Raw genomic sequence first — 21,287 nt, forward strand, 5'->3', positions numbered from 1 at the left:
TGTAGCTCAAAATGTGGTTTAATGCTATTATACAGGTTTTTTATACAGTATGGCCCTGAATAGCTAAATGTCTCTATTTTTAAGAAAATATCTTTTGTATATTCCACAAACAATCAGCTTCACATTGTGTTTTACTGTCTCCACTTTAACCACAACGAAAAGTACAAAGCTGTATCTTTCCAACAAAGAAATGGTTTAACAAACAAAAACGATAATGCTATCTTTAAGGTCAATAGTAGGTTGGCTGTGGTCGTGTGATGTATCTTTACATCAGTCTATATCTAAATATAAAATAATATTTTGAATGAATTATTTAACAATTTAATTGTTTATTTTATTTAATTATGTATAATTATTTATACATTTTACTCAATTAAAAGTCAAAGTACTTGAAAGTAAAGTACTACATTAAGATGTACTGAAGTACAAAAAGTAAAAGTAAGCAAGAATTGAAACGATTCTTGTTGAAGCATTTATTCTCCCAATATTAAAGTAAGTTATTTTGAGTAAAAATTAACCAAAACCAATAATTTATTTGCCCTTGTGTTTGTTTGCCTTGTGAGGACTGTTTACATGTGTATGGACTTTCTGCCCGTTGTATGGATTATGACTTGGATTACGTCTTTCAATAAAGCTGCATTTGGATCCTCCTTCGTGCAGCTCGTAACAAACGTAGAGGCTGTGACAGAAGACCGATAGAGAGCTTTTAAATGCCTAATGGATTTCTCAGAAGGGTATAGCAAGAGAATGCTTTACAGATGAATCGATACAAGTGTTCGTCCTAAAAGCAGTGTTTATATAAAGGAATTTTTTTAACTCACAGAGACGAATATAAGCTATTTGCATATATCTTATACAAGGACCCATGTGTGATTTTGGATGGTTCATCTGTTGGAGCCTCTTGTGTGCTTTGTGTGAAGACTTCACAGTCCAGCAAGCACAGACACACACGCACACATTCTCACACAAAAACAGATGCATAGTCACGTACAGATGTCACAGAAGAATGCCACTGAATAAGCCACTCCCCCTCTGTTTTGGGTGTTTACAAACCTCAATAGACAAGTGAGGAACAGGGATGTCAATTGAGTAAAAATTTATAAATCCCCAAATAGACACATAGATCAATACTTGCTGAAAAGAAATTAAGATGTAAACATAACACATTGAACAAATATTAAGTCACAGCACATGTTCCTACATTATGCGTGCATGTTTTTACAGCATGTTGTGCTATTTGTGTTTTAAGATTACGTAAGTTAAAGTTTACTTTCTTAAAGATAAATTTCAAGACCCTTCGGTTCTATTCCATCATGCTCCATCTAGCAGAATGGTATTTGTATGAATGAATGGATACTATTGTTCAGTGGGGTATGATTACATTTATTTTACTGAATTTGTAGGCATTTTTTTAATTAACCGTACTAAATATATTTTAATTAAACTGACAGTTGAATAGGAAAAGGAGAATGTGTACTTGAATAGGCAAACTTGTGCACATTCTCACATGCCAGTCAAATCAAGTCGACTGGAAGTAAAACGAAGAGGCTTTCACTCAATAATTCATTGTAGTGTGCCGAGCTCCTGTTAGACTACTATGCTACATAGAGAGGTAGACAGAGCCGCATGGAAGCTTTTGTGTGACTTACAGGAAAACCCCAAATTTCACCCCATTCAAATTCGGGAAAAAAAATGTCTTATCCTAAATATAAAGTAAATCTGAAAATAGTATTAAATTAAATATGAAAACTCCTTTATGTACATCTGGTTCTCCTGTTGTTAAATCAGTTTGGCTTGGCTCTGACAGTATGCTTTGTAATGTTCCCACACAGCCAGAGTGCTTTTATCTGGCAACTGAGCGTTTTTTTCATTTAACGGCATGTTAACGATGAGTCATATTGACCTTGCAAAGCCCTCTGACAAACTAACAGCCCTTTAAATGCCACTTATGCAGTTACCCAGGCTCAGCATGGTGCTCTTATAATTATATGGGCCTAAAGTTACTGCTTACTATGTGTTTATGAATGTGTGTGTGTGTTTGTGTGTGTGAATTACCTTCGACTGGTGAAGGAGCATCTCTAATGCTTTATTATATGACTGCAGTACTGCAGCCAGGTCAGTGTTTTCAATGGGGTTATTGTACACAGTTTTATTGGCATATTGTAGTGCATCATAAAAGCCTGTGTAAAAGAGCTACCATTTCGATCTGTTGGAATTAGTCAATATTAGGACATTGTTCATGGCAGAAAAAGACTAATGGTTAAGTCAAAACTTTTACGTATTTTCAGATGATAGGACGGGGCTGTCATATTAATTTTGAATTTAAAAATATTGTAAATAATTCAGCACTCGTTTAAAGTTTTGTGTTAAAGGGATAGTTAATAAATAAAAAATCGGTTTAGTTTCAAGCTGTTTAAAATCTCTATAAATATCTGTTTTGTTAAACACAATATAAGGCATTTTGAATTATGTGGGAAATCAAACAGTTCTGGGACACCACTGACTAGTTATCATGATGCCACAAACCATCAGGTACATATTGCTGCAGATTTGAGACACAAAAGTCCACTGGAGGCACTAAAGAGAATTCTATAGAGAATGTGTGTCAGTGTCAGGATTTTCCTCTGAAACGATTTTATAAATACTTAATAGGCTATTTGTACTTAAATTGATATTTTAGAGCATCTTAAGTGCAGTTTATAGTGGGTCGTGTACATGGTAGTTACGGCGTGGACTCTTAACCTACGCCTGACAGGTACCACTCAAAAATGTAACACCCCGTCATTGCGACACGGAACCCAAACGCTGTCATTGGTCTGCATCGGGTTTACTCATAATGCATTTCCGAATTAAAGGCAGAGTAGATCATTTGGAAAATGCTAATGTTTGCCTGCTAATAGTGCAATCAGACGATCCCTCCCTCTCGCGCAGACAACGATGCACTAGTATAAAGCCCAATTTATAGGCATAAGTAGAAACTATGGTGTATAGCTACGTCGTATGCTGTGCGTAGCCTGATGTGCACCTCCCCTAAAATGTAATATCGCGTCAACGCAACATATTTCCCTACGTGGGCCGCAATCGCTAAGATTGGTCTATTTGAACCCCTCCTCAAGTCAAAAAGTCTGTGATAGCGTCATGCTTACTCAAACACATTTCCTAATGAATTATCTAAGTAAAATATTTCTTTCTTCAGTATTTAACATCTCAAGCTGCAACAAAAGTGACTGTTTACTTGCCACTGCTTGTTCTTCTGCTCTCTATGTTGTGGCTTATCGGGACCTCGTCTCTATGTTGTGGTCTATTGAGACCTTGTCTCTATGTTGTGGCCTATCGGGGCCTTGTCTCTATGTTGTGGCCTAACGGGACCTTTTCTCTATGTTGTGGTCTATCTGGGCCTCGTCTCTTTGTGGTGGCCTGTCAGGGCCATTATCTATGTTGTGGCCTATCGAGGCCTTGTCTCTATGTTGTAGCCTATTAAGGCCTTGTCTCTATGTTGTGGCCTAACGGGGCCTCGTCTCTATGTTGTAGGCTATTAAGGCCTTGTCTCTATGTTGTGGCCTAACTGGCCTCGTCTCCATGTTGTGGCCTATCGAGGCCTTGTCTCTGTATTGTGGCCTATCGAGGCCTCGTCTCTATGTTGTGGCCTATTGGGGCCTCGGCTCTATGTTGAGGACTATCGGGACATCTTCTCTATGTTGTGGCCTATCGAGGCCTTGTCTCTATGTTGTGGCCTATCGAGGCCTCGTCTCAATTTTGTGGCCTATTGGGGCCTCGGCTCTATGTTGAGGACTATCGGGACATCTTCTCTATGTTGTGGCCTATCGGGGCCTCGTCTCTATGTTGTGGCCTATCAAGGCCTTGCCTCTATGTTTTGGCCTAACGGGGCCTTGTCTCTATGTTGTGGCCTATCGAAACCTAGTCTCTGTGTTGTTGTCTATCAGGGCCTCGTCTCTATGTTGTGGCCTATCGAGACCTTGTCTCTGTGTTGTTGCCTATCAGGACCTTGTCTCTATGTTGTGGCCTAACGGGACCTCATTTTATGTTGTGGTCTATTGGGGCCTCGTCTCTTTTTTGTGGCCTATCACGGCCACTTCTTTATGTTGTGGCCTATCGGGACCTAGTCTCTGTGTTGTTGCCTATCAGGGCCTCGTCTCTATGTTGTGGCCTATCGAGACCTTGTCTCTGTGTTGTTGCCAATCAGGGCCTCGTCTCTATGTTGTGGCCTATCGAGACCTTGTCTCTGTGTTGTTGCCTATCAGGGCCTCGTCTCTATGTTGCGGCCTATCGAGACTTTGTCTCTTTGTTGTTGCCTATCAGGGCCTCTTTCTATGTTGTGGCCTCTCGAGGCCTTGTCTCTGTCGTGGCCTATTGGGCCTCGTTTCTATGTTGTGGTCTATCGGGCCTCAACTCTATGTTGTGGTCTATTGGGGCCTCGTCTCTACGTTGAGGCCTATCGGGGCCAGGTCTCTATGTTGTTGCCTATTGAGACCTTGTCTCTGTGTTGTTGCCTATCAGGGCCTCGTCTCTATGTTGTGGCCTCTCGAGGCCTTGTCTCTGTCGTGGCCTATTGGGGCCTCGTATCGATGTTGTGGCCTATCGAAGCCTTGTCTCTATGTTGTGGTCTATCGGGCCTCGTCTCTAAGTTGGGGCCTATTGAGGCCTTGTCTCTATGTTGTGGTCTATCGGGCCTCGACTCTATGTTGTGGCCTATTGGGACCATCAGGGCTCTCGTCCCTAATCACAGCCTATCATGGCCTTTCACAGTCATAATTCCTAAGGGATATTGAGAATAGTCCTCTACTAGTAACCAACCAACCTTTATGGCTCTTCACTCCCTCACAACATCCCACTTCCACAATGTTTCCACACAACTAAAATTCACTAGAGTATGAATATAATACAACCCTCACTCACGCCTTGGTCGATTTTACGTTGGAAATCTTACTAACAATTTTATTCTAATCTAGTTATTCAGGAACCTCAAGAAACTGCAACCGTTGGGTAGAAATTTCTTCCTTCAAATCTTTGGGGTTAGGCCCCGCTCCAGAGGCAAGTCCTTGAACATTCTTAGGGGCTGGCTGCGCCCCTGCCTTCATCTTCAAGGTCTTCATCTTCAGGCAGGTAGTACAGGATTTCTTGACCCTCTGGATGTGAGCTACGGACAGGGCCTACACCAAAGAACTAAACATTTACCATATTCGCACCTTGCTGCCGATCAGTACCTACTGGTACTGAGATTCAAACTGGCAACCTTCTGATCACAAGCGCAACTCTCTAACCACCAGGCCACAGCATGTTTCTGTAGCTCAAATGGTTGAGGTTTCCTGCAAGAAAACCCAGGACTGGATTAGTTGTTGCTACCTTTTGTACTGTGCTGACTTTGTGTTTTGGCTTTTTTTGGGAACAAACTAAAATAAGGAGCATCATAACAGAGATATACTGTGTAGACAAAATTAACAAATGAGATTATGCTCATACAATATTATGTAAACAAAGCTTTTCATTTTTTGTGTAGACCTACAAGTTCTCTAACCTAAATTGTCTGAGGAGTTCTTGTAAGTTGTTTTGTTTCTGGCAAATCATACAGCATATCTATTTATATTAGACAAGTCCTACTGCTATTGATAGTTGAATCAAAGAATTATTGACGTTCACAAAGTTCAGCTCAGCTTCCGTTCTCGCACTTGAACGCACAAATCTCCTTGGAGACTTTATGCAGATTTCCTCTGCCCACATGTAATGAAAAGTACCTCAAACACCCTTTGTGTGTATATTCCTGACCCTACACATCACACATTGGCCTGCAGCTGTGTGCGTTTATGTGTGCTCAAATGTAAGCACAGAAGCACAAAACAAAAATGAACCCTCTGTCATTATTTACCCTAAAAGATAGGCCTATAATAAAATGTGTTTTTTGTGCAATACAAGTTGGCACTGACAATAATCACTTGAAACTCAAAATGCAAACATAAACTATTGTGAAATATTATTACAACTAATAATCATATTATCTTAGTTTACTTAGGCTGGTTCAATAACAGTTAAAATGCTTTATCCAATGTTTTATAAAGTATCACTTTACAGAAAATATTGTACCCTGAACAAGTATAAGCCAGTTCTGCACAGCAGGGCAGCTCATGCTGATTTTCTCACTCTAAATTTAAATTATTAGTCAGATGAGTCTTTAACATTTCTATAAATGTCAATAAAATGTAGCATCCTGTCCAGTCCCCGATGATTAAACACAACGTCATGATGTTAACAATTCTACCCCTGCTGCAGATTTGGTATTTTTAGACATGTGTAGAGATTTGAGCCGCACATGTTGCCTTATATTTTGACTCAAATCCCTATTAAAGCTCCTTCAGAATGACAGTTTGAAGGTCTGTGGGACTGTGCAATCTTTGTTTTCCACTAGTTTTTAAAATAATTTGGGAGTTTAATGGATAACCCTTTCCAACAGGGTGTCTTGTTTTCACATTCCATTTCTGACAATTGCATCAGTGGGGCTCACTGGGATTTTATCATGTAGGCCTATTTGAGATACCTTTAAATAGCCTTTTAAGTTTTTATCTCTAAAACTATGACCGAACCAAATAGTGCATACTAATGCGAGTGTCTACTTCAACATCATCAATTCATTCAGTTTCAGTGCTTTGAAAAAAGAAACAATTTATGGATCTCATTTAATACATTTAAAGAGTCCTGAATATTGTTACTCACTGGTTTACAGTTGTTGTTTTTTTATTTACAAAGTTAAACTTACAAACACCACAGAATATTTACATTTGTTAAATTACCTTAAACTAATTCCAAATTGTTTTGTATTACATAATGTGACTTTACACTCAATAAATATCCTCAGCAATATTCTATATTATCAATAATAGTCTTTAACTCTAGTATACTGTAACTCAGTTCTGCACACAGCACTGGTGTTCAAGGCTAATTTTCTCACTGTTCTTTTGGATTATTAGTCAGAAGATTCTTGATCTTCTAAACTATCTTTTAGCAACGCAACACTGCAGCATGTTAACACCTTCACACTTTGCTGTTATGAAAGTTTTCCAATCTATGTGCAATACGTGTGCGCATAGATTTATGCCACACATTGCAGTAAACGATGAAGCAAAAAACAGTTTTTTATTTAATTTAAGAATTTTAAGAAATGGCCATTTCAACCAGGGTTTGTTTGATTTACTGAAACAATTTCTGACGATTGCATCAACTGGGCTCAGCTGGGACTTCTTTGGGACAGTTTTGAAACCTTTTTCACAGTTTGTGCACTGGTTGTACTTCATCAAGTATATCTTTGAAATTCCTTTAAATAGCCTCTTCGTTTTGCCTTCTCTAAAACTTTGGTTTTTTTTACACTAGCACAGTGTCTTTATTTCAACAGAAGTAGTGTAACTGCTTTGAAAGAACATTCAAATTTTTCATTGGGTCTGTAATTTGTTAACGCGACATATTGAATATTGTTACTCATTTGTTAACTGTTAGGTTTTAATTTCAAAGTTTAACTTTCAGATATTATCGATGGGAATATTACAATTATTCAATGACCTTAAACTATTACTTGCATAATCCTGTCGTGTTCTGCAAGACTCATTTGTCCTTTGGCGCAACACTGTTACATCAGTAAATATCAAGTGGATTAAGATAATAATAGATGCACTGTGAGGCTGGTACAGCTGCTGCCGTCAAAACAATATATATGGCACAAACTCAAACCTCAACAGGCCCTATCCTTATAAGGACTTGCATGTTCTTAAACTAAAGTATATTCAATTTCTGAGTCTGATTGATGCCTGTGTGCTGGTAGAGGTTATACATGAATGTCAACTGTACAGGACACTAGTAGTCTTATTAATAAAGCTGATGTGCTCCGCGACTTTCCAGCAACTAGAGCAGAAAATCATCCCCACAACACGACTCTCCACAGACTGGGATTGTACATGGCATGCTCACACTCCCTGCTTTTATTTTTATTTTTTAACCTCAGTGCAGTTAATGCTTGTTCTTGTCACCACACAGATGCTAAAATAATCCACATACAGTACAAACTTATTTTTTCTCATCAAGTTATTATATAGGTTTGACCTTTATTTGAACTTTGTAAACTGTCGGTACTGTTTAATGTGTTCACAAGATGTTCTACTAATTTGTTCTACTTGTAAGTCGTTTTGGATAAAAGCATCTGACAAATGAACAAATGTAAATGTATACCACTTTTCCAAACACTTAACTGTTAAGCTTCCGCCTGTCATACTTGGAGATGCCCTTCTTAAAGGGGTCATATGGCGCGAATACGTGTTTTTATGTGTCTTTGGTGCGTTTTAAGTTGCCCATGCATGTATAAGACACGTAAAACTGCAAAAATATAAGTATTCGGACAAAAGATGCATTCTATCTAAAAGCGAATGCTCACCCATACCTGCCTGAAAGGCCTTGTGTTACCCCTGTCACGGATCGTGGAAGGGAAGAACCCAGGTGCAGGCAGACACGGGGATGAAGGGGTTAATAAAAGACTTTAATAAATAATAAAACAGAAAACAAACACCCACGAGGGGGTAAAAGACAGTACACAATAACGAACACTACAAACTGAAGACTAACACTCGACAGGACTAGCAAATACAAACACTAAGACTTGAGACGGCTTCAGGTACACGGTAAACAAGAATGACATATAAGTACACCCCAGGAAACACGTACCACATACAATGAACGAGCACAGGACAATGAACACGAGGATGTTTTATAGGGAGACAGACAAAGGATAATTAACAATGGGCAGGTGTGGGTAATGAGACACAGGAGGAAAGCAATACTAGGAACGAGAGGGGCGGGGCCAATGACGAGACTGGAGAGAACACATATCATGTCCTGATTGAACATATGTTTCTCTCCACATAAAACACGTGGGTCTGTCATGATTCTGCCCCTAGACCAGAAAACCAAGACAAGATTAGGCAGAATCATGACAACCCCACCCCGCAAATGTACGTCATTTCATGGTATGATTTGACTAAGACCGCCCAAATGTATACGCAAGTAATGTGGGCGTATTTGTAAATCTCATTGTATTGTCGCCGCCGCAGCCATGTCGTGGAGACGCTTTGTTTTTTTTTGACAAAATAAAGCCTCTTCATTTGCCCTTCCAGAAAATTTGACATTTTATTTGAAATACCTTTCCAGAACTATACAATCCAAATATTCAAGTGTGTGCAGCGCATTTCAAGGATCATTGCTTCACGAACCTGGGAGAGATCAAGGCCGGCTGTGCACGAAAGCCAAAGTCTGGCGTTTAGATTCACAGCCTGTCTTCATTGTAAAATACTTTTTTGATACGGACTAACGTGAGTTATTTACAATGTTATCATTCCCTGCTGAAATGCAAGCTTGTTTCTCTCTCACACAAACTCTGTATGATGTATATGGTTGTTTGTTTATAGTCTTTATAACGTATAAAAGGTAAAACAGTTAACTATTCAACATAATGTTTTTTTTAATAAAACCTTACCAATCCTATACATCCTGGTCAAATTTGATAAATTCATCCTGGTAAAGTTGATCTATCGGCTAATTCTTCATTTTACGGATCAGATTCAGGCTCTAATGGATATAAGGAAGTACCGATGACATTTTATCACCCGTCAGTACAATTGCATCACAACGTGATGCTCCGAATATGGTAATTCATTTCTCTCCACTGGCTACCAGTTGAAGCCCGTATCAGATTCAAGTCACTGAGGTTTGCCTACAGGACTATCACTGGATCTGCACCGGCATACTTTCACACCCTACTACACCCCTACACCCCATCAAGAACCCTGCGTTCAGCATACCAGCAGCGTCTCGTATTGCCTTCTCATAAGGGCAGTAAATAACTTTCCCGTTCATTCTCCTTCACAACTCCTTCCTGGTGGAACACTCTCAGTCCGGTCAACCACATCTCTCTTCCAAAAACTACTTAAAACCCATCTCTTCTGTGAATACTTGACAGACAAATGAAGATAAATAAAAAATAAATAAAAGTACACTTACCGGTTAGTGTACCGGTTACACTACCTCAACAGGCTGTGTAATGTGAAGTATTGAGCAATCCTCAACAGCAATAAAAGATGTTACCCGTTATCCCACACAAAACATGCATAATCACTTCTCTTTTAAACTTCAAGGTATAAACTAGATGCTAAGGTGCTTGCTTTCTCATCCTCCCTAGAGAGAAGAGTGAAAAACAGTTACTGAGTGTTACATAAAGGTTTTACATAAAATACGTACATAAACCCCTATCAAAGCTGATTTTTTTAAGAGGTGACCCTTTTGCTGAAAATTTATGTTTATGAATCATCCACAAATATGACTAAGGTTTCCATTAAAGACAATAAAACATATTAGCCGGAGACAGAAGTCATGTGCATTTTGAGATACATTCAGCAGAATTAGAAACACATGCATGATAGCCAGAATTCCCTTCTGGCTATCAGAATATACACACATACTCACACACTAATATCCTGCTTCACACCTGGGCCTTTATATGATCACACACAAAATCACAGTTACGGAAGTGGGCAAACACCAGCTGCACATGAACAGAAAAACACACACTCCAAATCTCCTCTTCAGGACTAAAATAAATATATTTCTTAGATGTTCAGTATATTTCCGAAGGAGTAATGCAGGATTCGTTGCATTGATGTTTACTGTTAACTCTGTATTACACAGAAACCCTGTGCGTTCACTCCGCATGTGTCACTCTTTCCACACCCACTTGCTGCATCACCCCGCTGCAGCATATGCATGTGCACACGCTCACTCTAAAAAATCGCATTATGACAGGCATTCTCGCATCAGTTCTTCTGACCTCTACTTGTCATCAATCGGCCTTCATCGTCGAGTTCTGATTGAAAGTTTATTTAAAAACCTATTTGCTCTTTATGTGGGGATGCCTCCCTACTGTCGTTTAAGGTCTTTCCATCACTTCTAATCTTGTGTTGTAGGCTCAAGTGAGTTCTGACCATTGTGAAAGCAAATATCTGCTAGTTTAGTAAAATGCCAGCTTTGACAATCATGTTTAATTAGCTGTGCAGAAATGAGAGAATGTGCTTTTCTAACTTGCTGAGTTGCGCACCAAATGCATTTTTTCGGAAAGCATCATTAGTGTCGAGATCCCAGTCACGTCTTGGTTTTTATCTGGCACTGGTGTGTGCTGTTTTTGTAGGGCTCATGTGCTCGTTGTTTTGACAGTTCGCCATGCGCTCGGTGTCTGCGTCATTTACCCCACATTCATGTTTCCCCCTCAGGCTTTTTCCCTCACCGGTTTCTCATCACCTTGTCACTCTGGTTACCTGTAGATTGTCCCCGCCATTAGCTAATTAATTATCCCTCTCAACTGCCACTCTTTAAGTTTCCCTATTTAATTCCGTTTGTACTCTCGTCTTGTGTCAGAGCTTTGCACTTTAGCCAGCTTTGATTCCTTGTTGGCCAGCTACCTCGGTTGGAAATAGCTTTTGCCCGTGTCTTAGTCTTAGTGTTATGCCGAGTTCACACAGCATGATTTTGGCCCAGATTTTCAGTCGCCGACAGGTTTTGAGAGATCGGAGGGAAATCGATGCTCACTCACACAAGTGACAATCACGCATTGTGAATTATCAAAGACGCGATCTCAGAGAGTGGGTGACGCGTCGCAGACGCCCGTGAAATATCTGGCATCCTAAATATATGCAATTGTCTGCGACTGTGAAATGAGTTATGACTGAAACATACATCGGCGATGACCTACAGCCAATAAGAAGGCAAGATAAAAGGCAAAATGAGGTTCGGGGAGGAGACGACACGTCAACAAGCATGACTACCAATGGGTTGCTGCTAGAAGGGATCAGCTACGGCCGGAAGTGGTGCAAAATCTCGCCATGAATTTTTTTAATTTGCTAACACCTACACCAACCCTAAACCTAACCTTACAATAATAGAAAATGTGAATCAACTGTGTTCATCATGACAAAAATTATGCAGTAGGCCTATTGAAGTGCGCATGCCCAGTGAACTTAGCTGTTTCCCTTATAGTAAAAATCCTCCCATGTCCACGGGGGAACACTGATATCACGTATCACTTCTCGCGTGCGTTTGGTTGTGAAAAGGTGTTTGCTGACCAGACAGATGTTGGCGATTCTGACTTGTTGTAAAGTCATGCAGTGTGTAATCTCCTGTCACCGATCCATCGTTCAATGTGAATACTGCAGCAACTGAATGCTACCCCAGATAGTCATGCATTGTGATAAGAACAGTGTTACAGTCTCAGTCACAGTCATAGTCTTTGTTATTTTTGCTATTAGTCCCCTCACAGTCTTAGCTTTAGCCTTGTCCCAGTACCTCCTGTAACCTTTACTTTTTTTTTTTGTCCGCTCAAGTCATCCCTCTCCTCAGTAGCTGTCGTCCTGGAATCATCCACCTACCAACATCAGGCTTCTCCAGACGACGGACGGGGGACAGACTCTTTAATCTCTCACATTGCATGTCGTCAAATTGATTTGATTTAGAAAAATAACAGTAAAATAAGAGTAAAAATGTAAAATATTATATGCATTTTGGCAGTTCATTTACGTGAAAATTTTGGGGGACTGAAAAAAAAACTTGAGAATTGAGAAGTGCAGGTTTTTGAAAACGACACTGTGGTTGTCTCTGTGTTAATTGTGAAAACGCAGAGGTAAGAACATTTAGGCTATTAGCAGCTTACCCAGTTTATATTTGTCCATTAATTTGACCTCCCCGGCCATGCTGCATTTCTCTCAGCTGTGTGTCAGCATTAACTGAAAGAGATGCTAAACTGCTGTCTCAGCTAGATTTCTGGTCACTCTGTAAGCAACAGCTTAGGGTGCTGTCGACCACACTATAAATATTTGAAACTGATTAAAGTTGGCCATCAGTGGGACAACCAAGAATTATGTCCCAAGCACTGTGACAAGGATGGGCCTCTTATCACATCTGTACAATAGATGCATAGTGTTAGGACTCTGTCCTTCCTGTCTCGAGCTTTCTAGCTCCCTGGGCAGAGTCATGACATTGCCACGTTTTTCGGGGTTCTGTTGTGTTATGTGTGGAGACATGTGGCTTTATGTTGTTACTTGATGCCACGTGTCTTCCTGTTATGTCTCTCAGCCCCACCCTCGTATCTCCTGTAATTTCATTAGGGTTTCATTCCCATCGTCTGTTTGGTGTTTCAATTAAATTAGGGTTTTATTCCCATCAGCTGTCACCACTCTCCCCATGTAATCACTCCTCGTTAGTGTCTCCCTTTATATAGTCTTAGTTTCCCTCTGTTCAGTGTCGGTGCATTGTCTTATATTGATTGTCTAATGTCACTGGATGTCTTGCTGTTCTTTGGACTTTGTGTTTTGGATTTCCTGGTCTAGTTTGTAGACATATTATTTCATTTTCTGATACCCTTGTTTTGGGCCCCTCGTGGGAAGTGTTTGCCTTTGTTTTTTGGTTCGTGTTTTCCCCATTGTGGAGGTTTTATTTAATAAAAGTTTTCAAGTTAACCCTTCGTCTGCCTGCATCTGGGTTCTGTCAAAACCATTTCGTGACACATAGGGGGTTGGAGTCCACCTTCATAATGTTGTCCCTGTGAATTCTTTATGAATCCCTCGCACTTTTTTCTTTCAGCTCGCTTTAGCGAGATTTGACCGGACAAATTATACCTGTTGTAGTCAAAATAATTAAATGAGTAGATGGCTTCCAGCATTCCCACTGCTGCCGTGTAGTGTTCTGTCCGTGAGAATGGAGATGAGCTTGGCAACGTGTGTTGAAAAGATCAGGTGCTGGATTCTCGCGCTGTTTTATTCGCTTTTCATGCTTAATTAGATGCACATTTCACAAATAAAATTCAGAACCTCCTCTTTTGAGTCAGGCTGATGCTGATGTGTCTGTATGCGTTTGGGTTTGCCAGTGCCTATCAGCATGGGGCTCCCCCGTGGCCCTAAGTGGAATGCATGCATGATGTAAGGGTGTTAGTACGTAACAAAACCCCTGCTGGTTTCTTTTGAACTGTTTAACTGAGTATTAATTAGTTATGGAAGATTGCGGTATGCTTCTACAGTACCACATATCTGTTTAGCTCATCTTATTCTCATTTTATTTTTGGAAATCACGTGCAATACAATACCTGTGTAGTAGGGACTTTTTATGTTGAATCACTTCAGATTGCGAAATGTATGCATATGAACATCAATTCATATCAAACAATAAATGGAAATCTACACAAGATCTCTGATTAGCACAATTTTTATCTTTTTTATTTGACCCATTATAAGCCTGTTAGTAACAGAATATAAGCACATTTGGTAGCAGGTCATATTTAATGGTGTAATACAATACTATATATAGTTATTTCATATTCATGGATTTGTTTTGCCAAAGTGGAAAATATGTACTGTAGCAAGTTGGCAGTCATTAAACATACTAATCAAATTCTCAGAAGTAAAACCCACTGCCATTAGGACCATTGCACCTTATGACATGGCAGACACAGGCAGGGCTGGAAGCATGGGAGGCGCAGGCAGGGCTGGAACAGAAACAGATTTATTTTATATTAAAAGATTGTGCCACAAGACATATCTTGTTAAAAGACAATGAGTGACTTATTTGGATAGTGGGTTTCGGAATGAGATCCAAAAAGTCCTGGGTATGATTCTCAGGGGAGCAGGAGCCCTGGCGAAGCAGAAGGCGCATAGCCAGGTGCCATACCACTGCTGGATCCATGTTTTTAATCAGACTCCTTGCTCTCTCCTACTCCTGAAACCTTCATGTTCTGGGATTCGGCTGCTAGATCCATATTGGCTAAGTCTTTCTGTTACAAACCGCTTCTGAGACTTGAATGGGTTGATGATCTAAATGCAGCTTTATTTAGATAAACAGGCAAAAGTTCAGGGCAGGAAGCAAACAAAAATAAACAAAGTTCAAGGCAATGGACGAGTCAGGCAGCAGAGGTTCCCTAAACAATAAGGAAGTCCAAAAATCAAAACACAAGTTAGCCAATAGAAGAATGCTAAGAAATGCAGTATTAACACAAACCTTAGCCAGAACAGAATGATTAAACCAGGCTTATATTGACAGGGGTAATTACAAACAGGTGAGAATGAGCAGTGTTCAATGAGTCCCGGGCAATGGGTTATGGGAAATGTAGTGAATGAAACTCCGGGTGATGGGGAGAGTGGTCTCTTGTGGAAGCACGAAGGCACTGCAGCTGACAGACGTTACAGCACTGTAAGTCTACCAAATGCATAATTGTATCATACCAGGGCAGAGCAATTCAATAAACAGTCCAAAATCTTCAGTCTCTAAATGTTCTTTTCATACCTGTTTCAATAGTCAGTGTGTTGTATGGATGAAATATGTGCAATAAGCATTTCTGGATTTTTTACTGAAAGGTGGCAGTCATAGTACTCTGTCTAAGTCCTACAAATCATAAATCGTTGTTGTGTCGACGTTGTGTCGAGATTCGTTAAGTTCATTGGCCTATTCAAAGTATAATCAGAGATGATAGGTTCTCAAATCAAACCCCATTCTGTCAGTCTCAACACAACGTCGAGAGACCTACAGAAAGGGAACAATGATTTCTCAGATATTATACATCTTTTACTATCTTTTATCAATTACCGTGGATGTTAGACTTACATCTGACTGATGTTGAAGTTTAATGCCTTCGTAGCTAACATACATTAGCACATTAGCGGTTAACATTAGCATTATTACCATATATGCTAGCCAATAGCTTCAGCTCGAGGGTGACGGGATGTTTTCTCTTGAGGCGCTCTTCCATCGCAGTCGAGCTGCCATGGTATGCCATTATTTTGTTTACAGAGTGAACAAATCACCATTTTGTCCGGACTCTGTTTGATCATTAAGACAATTAAGATGACCGTGTTCTGGTTTTATTTAATATGTTTATCTTGTCATTTGCACTATGCCCGGAGCAGAATCCGCCATTACTTCATACAGTGTTTTTATTTCTAAAAGACTGGTCTTATGTTTAGGGAATAGTTGAGAAGCATTGATTTGTGTAAAGTTTAGCTATATAACTTGATGCTCTGTGTACTTCTTTGTGAATTGCCCAGGATGCTAAATCGTTTTCTTACAGTATTAAAGTTAATACAAATTGTATTTGACTGTTCCTATTTACAACAGTGAATAAATGCCATTAAAAGTACAAAAAGGTATCACTGTTTATTGCTTATTTTAAAGCTTACGGAACTATACTGATTTAAATATGTATTTCTAAATAAACAACATGATTTGCCCCTCTGTTTTAATTGTGGCCCCAGTTGTGCCCCCAGTGGAAATAAATCCTAGAATCTCCCCTGCAGGAAGGTCTCAAAAATACCACAGACATATTTAAAGTAATCCATGACCATGTGTGACCATTTGCAAATGCAGATTCACCGTGAAAACATGTTTTTGTTTTCATGGAATGTGCTCTGAATTTATGAATCTGATTTTGTAAAAGTAAATTGTGCTATGAATTGTTTTTGTAAATTTGTTATTTTTGAGACTGATCTGCTTCCATATTGGCTAAGCATATAAAGTGGGAGGAGTTGGATCTAGATCCAACATCGCCCCATGTCTCTTGTGTTCTGCAGTGAGGTCCATCTCTTTTATACCCCCCCCTTACGCTGTTCGCCGGTCGGTTCACCATACTCCGCTGCATCTGCTCGGCGAATGAATGGCATCCTCGTCCATAACACGTAAACGGCGAGGGGGAGTCACTGAAGGGGGAGCGCGAGCATCTTGTATTAGTGCTCGCGTCGGATGAAGCAGGATAAAAACCCTTTCTGATGATTATTTATTTATAGCTATATCACAGGTCGCTCTAGAGTCCCTTTTTGCGAACCGGGACACTATATACCCCCTTTTTTGTCAGTGACAACAGGGACTCAATATTCAAACAGCATGAAATAATTTCGTTACACGAAGTGGCGGCTGGAAAGAAAGCATGAAGTTACAAATCTTCGGGCTTTGGCTCTTTATGGCAATAGCCTATGCAACGATAGATGGTGAGTACTGTACAAAACTGCGATCTAAAGAATTGTCCTGCATCTCTGTTGTTGTCTATGTGAGTGCCGAATTCTTATTTCATTTATCACAAATGATGCCCGTGTTCATCCAGTTATGCAGCCGCGCATAACTAGGCTTTGTATCTACTGCCTTCAAGCTTCTTCTACCGGTTTACCCCGAAACGAGTGAGACAAAGACACTTAACGTTTCTTTTATTATTAGTCTATGTTGCTTGAGTTACAGCGCCCTCAACTGGGTCTCTGGATGTCGTGTGGCCTCTTCGTGTACCTGTCTCAATGTCACACGAGCTGTAGTGTTTGTGCAGCCCCCTGCTCTTAGGTTATTTGCTTTATGAATAAAGAAGCACAGTGCAAGAAAATGTGTTTTGTCTGGGTTTGGCACATTGTGAACGTTATACGATTGAGGATCTTCTTCATGTAAAAGCTCATCTGAAAATGGAGCCGGTCAGCACTCTGGATGGGGACACTTGTGACCTCATATTCCCCATCTCTCTGTTTCGTTTTGGAAAAGAGATCACCTTCTAAAATGTTTTTATAAATCTTTCAGCTGTTGACTCAGTCCAAAAATTACCCCAATCTACCCTTTTCCCTTGAAAGCTCGCTTTGACCAGATGGATTTGCTGTAGGGGAGGACATGAAAAAGGTTGTCAAGTTTGCTCCCATTTGTGGACTATGACTAATTAGGTCATTGCATCTCTGTGTGTCTGGTGCACATTTGTGGAAACAACATTTTTGTTGTTTGTCATTTTACATTTTATTTCAAAACAAAGTACTGAAGGAAATACATAATACATTTCCTGAAGTTTCTATATATTGCACTTTAGCAACTGATTCGTTTATAATGTAGATGTAAAAATGTGCACTTATTAAGAGGGTTTTTTATTGTTTTTTTTATTGTTTTATTTATTGTTTTATTGTTTTTCTGAGTATTACATGCTTAAGTACATGATACAATTGACATGAATATTATATCCATAGAGAAAAAGAAGGACTTGCTAACACAAGCAGTGCCTTTCATTGCAGGACAAAGACATTTTACCACAAACTAACTTCAGTACTATTATTAAGTAGAAAGATCTGACTACACAATAATGTACACAAATGCATTTTCTCTCTCTCTCTCTCTCTCTCTCTCTCTCTCTCTCTCTCTCTCTCTCTCTCTCTCTCTCTCTCTCTTCTCTCTCTCTCTCTCTCCTCTCTCTCTCTCTCTCTCTCTCTCCTCTCTCTCTCTCTCTCTCTCTCTCTCTCTCTTCTCTCTCTCTCTCTCTCTCTCTCTCTCTCTCACACACACACACACACTCTTCTTTTTGATTTACACATCCCTGTCCTCTCCCTCTGATTGGTTAGATCGTAAACCCAGAGGAGATGGCCTTCACCCGGCCTTGATTTATTAAATAATTGTCTGTATTTGCTGTTGTGAGACCCACAGCCATGCTGAGCAGAAGGAACAGGTTCAGAATCAGAAGTAGCTTTAGTGTGTCACGTGTATACACACAAACAAGGAATTTGTGTTTTTTGGAAGCTCTGATTACCTAAATACAGTAATGTATATAACCAATGAAAAAAGATGAACTTCTAACAGAAATCCAGACAGACAGGGAGGAGGGAGGACATAATGCTGGTGTTCCATTAACAACGATGGGGGTAACATCCGGTAAAGATGTCAGTAAAAGAGCTTTTCACATTTTGAATATCAAATTAGTCAAAACTATGAAAATAGGTAATGTTCGATTATTCTTGTAAATTATCAATTAGATGATAGATTTAGAAATACATCACTAAAATGTCAAATTAATTATTTTATTGACCATTCTTTTTAACTAGAAAAAACAATGCTTTTAATCTTTGATGTGGCTTTACTCAGTCCATATCAAAATATATCAAAGTTATACTGTATTTTCATGTTTTAATATTATGTTGAATGACTTAATGTAGAAAACAGTAAATCACACAAATTTCTCTTGCTGGGTTTTCAAAGACCCTGTCTTCTATTTTGTGTGAAGTGCTACAAATACATTTAGAATAATTTGATTGGCGGAGATATGTGTCATGTACATTTTCAGTTCAAGGGACAGTTCACACAAAAAATTGAAATTCTGTCATGAACTACTCACACTCTAGTTGTTTCAAATCTGTATACATTTCTTTGTTTGGCTGTTAATAGAGAAAGATATTTGGACGAATTTTAAACAAACAGTTTTTGGACCCCATTGACTACCATAGTAGGAAAAATGACAATGGTAGTCAAAAGTGCCCCAGAACTGTTTGCTGTCCTACATTCTTCAAAATATCTTCTTTTGTGTTAAGCAGAACAAAAAACTGCTATGGTATTAGTCCATTTAAGATAAGAGATCAACGTATTAGCTTAATATTGAAACGACTGTGCACATAAAGGTGTGCATAAGCATTAATGCTGCTTGTTGCTGAGTGATTCTGAGATTCTTGAGTATCATTCTCCTGACATTCTCTGTAGTGCTCTTGTGTGAGGTCATCATGTCTCTCAGTGTGGAGAGAACTCTGAGGAGCCTGGGCCATCTGTCTCTCCATGATTTAAATTCGTCTCAATTTAATTTGAGTTTTTGCAAGATGGCTAATCAGATTGACATGCTATCTACTTAACCAGACAGATTTGTTTATACATATTCAACATGTAGCCATAATTGTTTTGGTAATCCGTTGGTTTAGATTCTCTTTAATTGTTATTTTTCATTTTAGTTTGTACTACTGCTAAATATCGTCTCTTTCGCATTTGTCCCATCCTCTAGCCCCCGAAGAGTTGGTCTCATTGGCTGAGATGGAAGACACTTTATTGAGGAATCTTTTTCGAGGGTATCAGAAGTGGGTGAGGCCCATCCTCCACATCAACGACACGATTACAGTTCGCTTTGGTCTGAAGATATCACAGCTGGTGGATGTGGTAAGGCAGACACACATCTGTTTTTTTATTTATAAATGCGCAGGTGCCTGTGTACATTTTTAACAGATAGTACAAGCACATGCATGCCCAAAACCCCATATACACAATGTGATATTAGATTTGATTCCAAACTAAAAACACTTGCACATTCTGAATCTTGATGGCCCAGCTGTATTCTATTTTAATATAAAACAGAGCTGATTGGTTTCAGAAGGACACGAGAATGACAATCAGATCATAATTTATAGCATATATTTACCCAACACAATATGTATAGCCTGCTGTTCATCGTTTGCCCTCTATCTGACTCTTGTGACCCTTTGCATTGATCTTGTTGATGCTGTGCAGTCAAGAGGAGTCTGATTCAATATTCATTTGATTGTGTTTGTGCTATTTACTGTGTGTGCTAATTATAAGCACTGTACTAGACATCCTTTTTATTATGTTTTACCTTGACGCTTTACCAATTTAATGGATAATTTAATGAAGTAGTCTGATTCATCTACAGTTTCACCTTTATAAAAGTAACTTTGTAGATTTATGTTCTGGCTTCAGAGAGATATCTCCTTGTGATGGCTTTGTACTGACCAAAGCAAAAAAATACAGGAGCACAGGACAAATCAAGTCAAATCAAATCAGGATCTAAGTCAGAGCTGCAACAATCCATAAATAATGCAATAATGCACTCTACAGGAAGCATGCACACTGTACTGGGGCAATTATGTCACACTGTATGAACATATTTGCACTTCCTGCTGTATGTTTATTTCGTTACAAATTTTTTGTTAAATAGAAGTAATCACTGAAAAAATTGAATGTATACAGGACCTCTTTTGTAATTAAAAAATACTTTAGCTAGAGCAATCACATTATAAAAATCGAAGCAATGCGCTATACCAAAATGACTGTTTCTAATTGAAAATAAATGACTACAATGATAAACATTCACTGCAGTAGGTTGATACATTATATGAATATAATGCTTAGTACATGTAAAAAACAGGCTTGTTTAACTTCAAGCTGCGTACATGGATTGACACGGTGACATTAGAGCAACGCACGAGAGAATCGAGAGCCGTATTCTTTAAAATAGCTCACTCAGTACTGCAATGTCGTCCGTCGATCGGTCTGCATGGCGCCAAATGAAATCAAACAAGCCTAATAACATGGTGTGGTGAGAAGGGCGGGACAAGAGCCGTGAGGGAAAGGCGCGAGGCCAGTCACCTGAGTGATAACGAGCGTCAGCACCGGTCATGCATCTCTCACGGAGGAGCTCCGGAAGCATAAGA

The 21,287-nt window shown here is 39.4% G+C and overlaps 1 protein-coding gene across 3 annotated transcripts in view; it reads left to right on the forward strand.

The window, feature by feature from the left end:
- Window positions 1–21,287, forward strand: part of LOC306897481 (neuronal acetylcholine receptor subunit non-alpha-3) — a 47,171-nt gene that overhangs the window by 21,939 nt on the left and 3,945 nt on the right. Inside the window, exons 1-2 of one of the 3 annotated variants that reach the window (XM_079462276.1) lie at window positions 15,211–15,273; window positions 19,847–19,998. In XM_079462276.1, the coding sequence (XP_079318402.1) occupies window positions 19,876–19,998 (123 nt within the window). In that variant the 5' untranslated portion in view covers window positions 15,211–15,273; window positions 19,847–19,875. Of the gene's footprint in view, window positions 1–15,210; window positions 15,274–16,614; window positions 17,061–19,846; window positions 19,999–21,287 lie in introns of those variants that run through there. The other 2 variants (XM_079462274.1, XM_079462275.1) reach the window with 2 other exon arrangements.

Source organism: Barbatula barbatula (assembly GCF_947034865.1).
Source record: "Barbatula barbatula genome assembly, chromosome: 8".
NCBI classification, from domain to species: Eukaryota; Metazoa; Chordata; class Actinopteri; order Cypriniformes; family Nemacheilidae; genus Barbatula; species Barbatula barbatula.